Source organism: Labeo rohita, chromosome 23, assembly GCF_022985175.1.
Source record: "Labeo rohita strain BAU-BD-2019 chromosome 23, IGBB_LRoh.1.0, whole genome shotgun sequence".
In the NCBI taxonomy this organism is placed as follows: domain Eukaryota; kingdom Metazoa; phylum Chordata; class Actinopteri; order Cypriniformes; family Cyprinidae; genus Labeo; species Labeo rohita.
Genome location: NC_066891.1, coordinates 3,100,956 through 3,107,733, shown reverse-complemented (window position 1 = coordinate 3,107,733; position 6,778 = coordinate 3,100,956). Strand labels below are relative to the sequence as shown.

At 37.4% G+C, this 6,778-nt stretch overlaps 1 protein-coding gene across 1 annotated transcript in view; it reads right to left on the bottom strand.

Moving 5' to 3' along the window:
- Positions 1 to 3,765: 3,765 nt before the first annotated feature.
- The window catches only part of ctnnbl1 (catenin, beta like 1), a 59,952-nt gene continuing 56,939 nt past the window's right edge, over positions 3,766 to 6,778 (bottom strand). The window contains exon 16 of the mRNA XM_051097383.1: positions 3,766 to 4,110. Within this exon, the coding sequence (XP_050953340.1) occupies positions 4,022 to 4,110 (89 nt within the window). The 3' untranslated portion in view covers positions 3,766 to 4,021. The remainder of the gene's footprint in view (positions 4,111 to 6,778) is intronic.

Genomic DNA, 6,778 nt, shown 5'->3' with positions numbered 1-6,778 from the left:
TCAGCGCTTGCAGAGCTCAACTCAATCACTCGGAAAAAGACAATTATTCCGAGCTCTCTGGGCTGTGAAATTGCTGTTGAATCACCGTTAGCGCGCCGGTGTCATAATCACTGATAAGAGATGCGTGCTGGGATACCTGCCCTTCCCGTCAATTCAAAATGCAAATAACGATCCCGAGTTTTATACGGGTGATTTTGGAGGGAGGGCGCAAGCAGATGTTGCTCTGCGTGAGCAGCCACGGCCTCCGCCCCGCCACGGCAAACCGGAGACGAGAGTGATTGGCATTCGCTACTGACAAGCATTGCTACGGTAATGAGCGTGTCCTTGAAGCACGCCAGGCGCTCGCCCTGTTCTGTAGTTACCGCTCATTTGCATTTCAAGTTTGACGCGCCGGCAGAGGGGCATCAATAATGTTCTAGGCGCACGCAATTCATCATAATGTACAATTCAACAGATGGGTAACTGTCGCACATCACCTCCTCCGATTGTCGGCATTCCTCTACAGTATTTACGCCTCCCCCTCTCTGCAAACCATCTCCCTGGTAACGACGAGAACTAGCGGCAATCACTGACCTCCAGAGACGCAGGGAAATACAGAGATCTCGCAAATAAAGCCGTGCTACGCCAACAGAAGCACGGAAAGGACAGCCAGAGAATATTTAATATGCCAGGAGCATCAGCCGGAAGCGGGAAAGTGGAGCTCCTCCGAGGACAAGGCCGATGGATAAACAAAAGAGAACGTGCTGAGAAAGAGTTGGCGAGATAATGACTCTTGTGCACTTGTCCCGAGGCTAAAGGACAGGAAGTTATCGCTCTACGACAACGGGGCGGGAAACGAGGCCTCTCGAGGTGCGTACGAGTGTTTGGAGCCGGGCTACGGCGGACGATGACCACAGGGGCCACGAGCTGTCGATGTCTGATAAAGTGCAAGCCGTAATGAGACTGCGGCACTTAATTAGCTGGCGAAATGCAGCGCCGCCTTTCTCTGCTCGTCAAACGAAGACGATTCATCAAGGCCCGGAGCCGCACAGAGATGTTTTTGTTACTACAATAATAATTTCCCTACATAATGTCTGTTTTAAAGCGCTGGGCCTCTAGTGAGTATAAATCCAGCGTAATGGCCCCCCGTTCGGCCTGCTGAAGAACTCCGCTGGATTGATTCAATTTGGCTCTAGAGCTTTAACAATTATTCTCAACCTTCAGCTAAAGACTCTGTCCGAACCGAAGGAGAGCTTAGTAAGCAAACTGTCTCTATACGGCAGAACGTTCCCTGGCCACGGCGATGCATACGTTAAGCCCACGGGAAAAAGGGAAGCAGGGATTGTAAATTAACAAGGGGATGTGAGAGAGGTTAGAGAACGAGAGAGAGTTGTAGCATTTTCGCGCTAGCTCAGCAGGCCCGCTATTAGCAGGGGATTGTGATTCTCTGGCTCATCGCCACTGGACAAACATCTAATTAATGGCCATTAGAATCACAGCAGCCATATCAGCCTCTAAAAGAAAGAGAAAGATCAAATCTTGACTACAAAATTAACACTTAATTGCAAACAAAATCTGTGTATATACATATAAAAATACAGTTGAGGTCAAAAGTTTACACACACCTTGCAGAATCTGCTAAATGTAAATTATTTTACCAAAATAAGATGGATTAAACAAATGTTATTTTTTATTTAGTACTGACCTGAATAAGGTATTTCACATAAAAGATGTTTACATATAGTCTACAAGAGAAAATAATACTTGAATTTATAAAAATGAAAAATGACCCAGTTCAAAGTTTATACATGCTTGATTCTTAATACTGTGTTGTTACCTGAATGATCCACAGCTGTTTTTTTTTTGTTTTGTTTTGTTTAGTGATAGTTGTTCATGAGTCTCTTGTTTGTCCTGAACAGTTAAACTGCCCGCTGTCCTTCAGAAAAATCCTTCAAATTTGTTGGTTTTTCAGCATTTTTGTATATTTGAAGCCTTTCCTACAATTGTATGATTTTGAGATCCATCCTTTCCAACTGAGGACAACTGAGGGACTCGTATGCAACTATTACAGAAGGTTCAAATGCTCACTGATGCCCCAGAAGGAAAAACTAGGCATTAAGAGCCAGGGGTGTAAACTTTTGAACAGAATAAAGATGTGTACATTTTTCTTATTTTGCCTAAACATCATATGCCCTGCCCTTCAGAAGCTGCAGAATATATTTACATGTTTCCCAAAAGACAAAATAAGCTAAATTTACCCCGATCTTCAAATTCAAAAAGTTTTCACCCCCCGGCTCTTAATACATGGTTTTTCCTTATGAAGCATCAGTGAGCGTTTGAACCTTCTGTAATAGTTGCATATGAGTCCCTCAGTTGTTCTCAGTGTGAAAAGATGGATCTCAAAATCATACAGTCATTGTTGGAAAGGGTTCAAATACACAAAAATGCTGAAAAACCAAAGAATTTGTGGGACCTAAAGGATTTTTCTGAAGAACAACGGGCAGTCAGGACAAACAAGGGACTCATGAACAACTATCATTAAAACAAAAATATACAGCTTTGGATCATTCAGTATTAAGAATTAAGTGTATGTAAACTTTTGAACTGGGTTGTTTTTATAAATTCAACAATTACTTTCTCTTGTGGACTATATGTAAACTTTCATGTGAAATACCTTACTTAGGTCAGTACTAAATAAAACAATAACATGCATTTTGTATGATCCCTCTTATTTTGGTAAAATAATTAACATTTTGGAGATTCTGCAAGGTGTATGCAAACTTCAGCTGACTTCAACTGTATATAGTTACATATCTTCCAACAGGGTTTCTCAATGGAAAATCTGGAAATTAGGAAATCTAAAACCAATTTAGATTTTAGGAAAAATCATCATCAAGCCATTATTGCTTATGTAAACACCAAATTGGTTATAATAACTGAAACTGGAAGGATTAGTTCACCCAAAAATTTGAATTCATTTTTCATCATGTACTCAACCTCAAGTCGTTTCAAGTTGTTTTCTTTCTTCTGCTGAACTTAAAAAGATATTTGAAGAATGCTGGTAACCAAACAGTTTCTGGTCCCCATTGACTTCCATAGTATGGAAGTCAATGTGGCCCAACATCTTTTTGGTTACCAACATTCTTCAAAATAACTTCATCTAAGTTCAAAAGAAGAAAGAAACTCATACAGGTTTGGAACAACCTGAGGGGGAGTAAATGGAAATTATTGGTCAAATGTCAGAACCCTGCAATTTACCATTGGAAGTTTGGCTTAGCTTATTAAGAAGCCATATATTTCACTGTCAGAACTCCAAAACTCCATGTGTTGACACATTTCCCACTGAAACTAAAATAAGAGAAACAAAATTAGAGTTTGCTGTTCCACTGAGAGAATGGCAAACGTATAACGCTGCCAGTGACACAATGGCGTCCAATGTGTGACACATATTCCAGGGAGAAGCAGCTAGACCAAAAAATATGACAAAAAGGCATCATACAGTAAAATCCACCAGCCATTAGCAGGTTTAGAAAGGTAATTTTGGACCCTAGATCCATAAAAAGGGACCTGAATGATGAGATGACAAACAAAGGCTGAAAAGATAGGAAAGTCTTCACTTAATCAGCCATCTGCAGGAACGCCGGAGAGGAGAAAAGAGACATAAACACAGCATTTTCCTAAATTATGTTTCAGCGCAGGAGTTGTTCCCTGCATAAATTGGTCTAACAAGACATTAAGTCTCGTGGAAGGTGATCTACGAAATCTAATAGAGGAAACGGCATGAAGTAAAGAAAAGCACAAACTTTAATTACAAGAAAATTAAAGGTGTTTTGACAAAATATCTGGGCTAAAAAACAACTATAAACATGAACAAAACATGTTGGATATCAACAGAGACAATATCCAGATTCAATCTGTTGGGATACAATCAGTCACGCAAAGGTTTAAAAATCAGATTTTTCCCGTCCAGTCAGGACAGGATGAGGATTGGTCAAAATCCACACAGCATCACTGAAACCCTACGCAAGCTCCGACTGGATTTTTAGAAGTTCTCAAGCAGTTCCATAATCCTCTTCTGCTCGCTTTCCTTAAACTCCTCACTCTTGCCATCGCCAATATTTTCTGCGTATTCTGAAAAACGAGAGGGAAAAAGAAACAGGATGTTTAGTAATTTGGATGAATTTCATTTACGCCACCGAGCCCTGCCAAGAAACCCTTCCTAATGCCGTCTCAAAGGAGTGGCAGCATACTTCAATCCGAAAAAAATCAAAGGGAGAATTTGTATCCCTGGAAGTATTTTAAAAAAATTTGTCACACATCCCTTGACTGCCCACCAGAGTTTATTTTCAGACTTTCTCCTCCTTCATATATGAGCTATGGAAGAAAAAAAAACTAGGCTTTAGAAAAAGCTAAGTCTGGAGTTCAGGTTTGAGATAGCGGGATTTAAGAAGTACCGTCCTTAAACGGGCAAATAGCTTTAAGATCCGTGGCCGTTTGATGTGTGCCTTTGAGAGCGTGTCCCTCAGTCAGATCAAATCTGCCGGTTTGATTGAGGTCTAGCTATTTTGGGACACTCCAGTTTCTCGTAACCTGCAGCGAGCTGGAACGGTGCCCGAGAACTCGAAGGGCTACAGACGCTACGATAAAGGCAACATATGCTTCAAATGAGACTCTTATGACCGCTCTGGACCAAAGTGATCAGACTGTAGTGAGGACACTCCTTGACTTTACACAGAACGAGCTTGAAATCTTATTGATTTATCTGGAAATCTTCTACTCTACCAAAGCTCTGAAATGGCATTAGCATCTGCATTACGAGTAGGAGAAAGCACGTGGACACGTTGAGCCAGGTTTGACGTCATTGACGGCATACAACATTGGTTCTTGGCATGTGTTGTGACAGTTTGAATATGGTGAATGGAGAATTAGATTTGAGAGCTGCAGTGAAGAACAAGATCATCCAAGATCTAATTTCAGCTTCTCGTACAAAAAGGAAAAGAGCTGCATAAAATGAAAAAAAAAACAAAACAAAAAAAACACCCTTACTTATTTTTGGTTCAATGCAAAAAAAAAAAATAATAATAATACATATATACACACACACACACACACACACACACACATATATAAACACACATATACACATACATATACATATATATACATACATATACACATACATATATATATATATATATATATACATATATATACACACATACATATATATACATATATATATATATATATATATATATATATATACACACATACATATACACATATATATATGTGTATATGTGTGTATATATATATATATATATATATATATATATATATATATATACACACACACACACACACACACACACACACACACATACATACATACATACATACACACACATATATACGGTAACACTTTACAATAAGGTTCATTAGTTAATGAACAATACTTCTACACCCTTTACTAAACTTAGTTAATGTGAATTTCAGCATTTACTAATGCATTATTAAAATCACAAGTTGTATCTGTTAACATTAGTTAAGGCACTGTGAACTAACATGAATTAACAATGAACAACTGTATTTTTATTAACTAACATTAACACAGATTAATAAATAGTGTAATAAATGTTTTGTTCATAGTTTGTTCATGTTAGTTCATACATTAACTAATGGTAACAAATGACACCTTACTGTAAAGTGTTACCATATACACACACACACATATACACACATACATACATATACACGTATACACACACATACATACATACATATATATACACATAAGAAACTAAGTAAGTAAATGAGCTAAATAAGAAGTCTGAAATAAGTCTGAATGAAATAACATGAAGCACTAAAATTACTGGAAATACATTTTAAAAAAATAATACCTGAAATAAAATTAAACTCAAATATTAATATTTAACATTAAAAAAATAAAAATAAAAATAAAAGCTAATTTCATACAGTAAAGATAACTTTGAAAAAAAAAACATAATAGTGTATAAATAATACTGAAATAACACAAATAAATGAGAGTCAGAAAAACAACAACAAAAAAAATAGTGAATTGTCATTTATCGGTGAACGGTTCCTTTAAAGATTAAGGCGTTTTCACATTTATTTTCAGAAAATATTATCAAAAATGATCAAAAGCAATAAAACCATTGCATTGAAGGTATACATGTTGTTACAGTATATATGTGACCCTGGACCACAAAACCACTCATAAGTAGCACGGGCATATTTGTAGCAATAGCCAACAATACATTTTAGGGGTCAAAATGACTGATTTTTCTTTCATGCCAAAAATCATTAGGATGTTAAGTAAAGATCATGTTCCATGAAATATTTTGTAAATTTCCTACCGCAATTATATAAAAACTTAATTTTTTATTAGTAATATGCATGGCTAAGAACTTCATTTGTACAACTTTGAAGGCGATTTTCTCAATATTTAGATTTTTTTGCACCCTCATATTCCAGATTTTCACAATAGTTGTATCTTGCCCTAATAGGTTGTTTGCAATCATGTGATTCTGAGGACGCGCGAAATGCAGCTGGAGGGCAGGAAGTGATTTTTCTCTCTATAGGAATCAATAGCAAAATCTCAAAATGACTGTGTTTTCAGTTGTTTATGGAAATCGGTCAAATCGAGAAGTTTTATTTCATATCGTGTATGAACATCTGCTGTTGCATAAGGAGGAAAAGGCAAGAAATTCTCTAAAAAAAAAAAAATGGGAAAAGTGGCTTGTAAACCTGCGTCTGCGGTCAGGAGGAGAGTCAGATA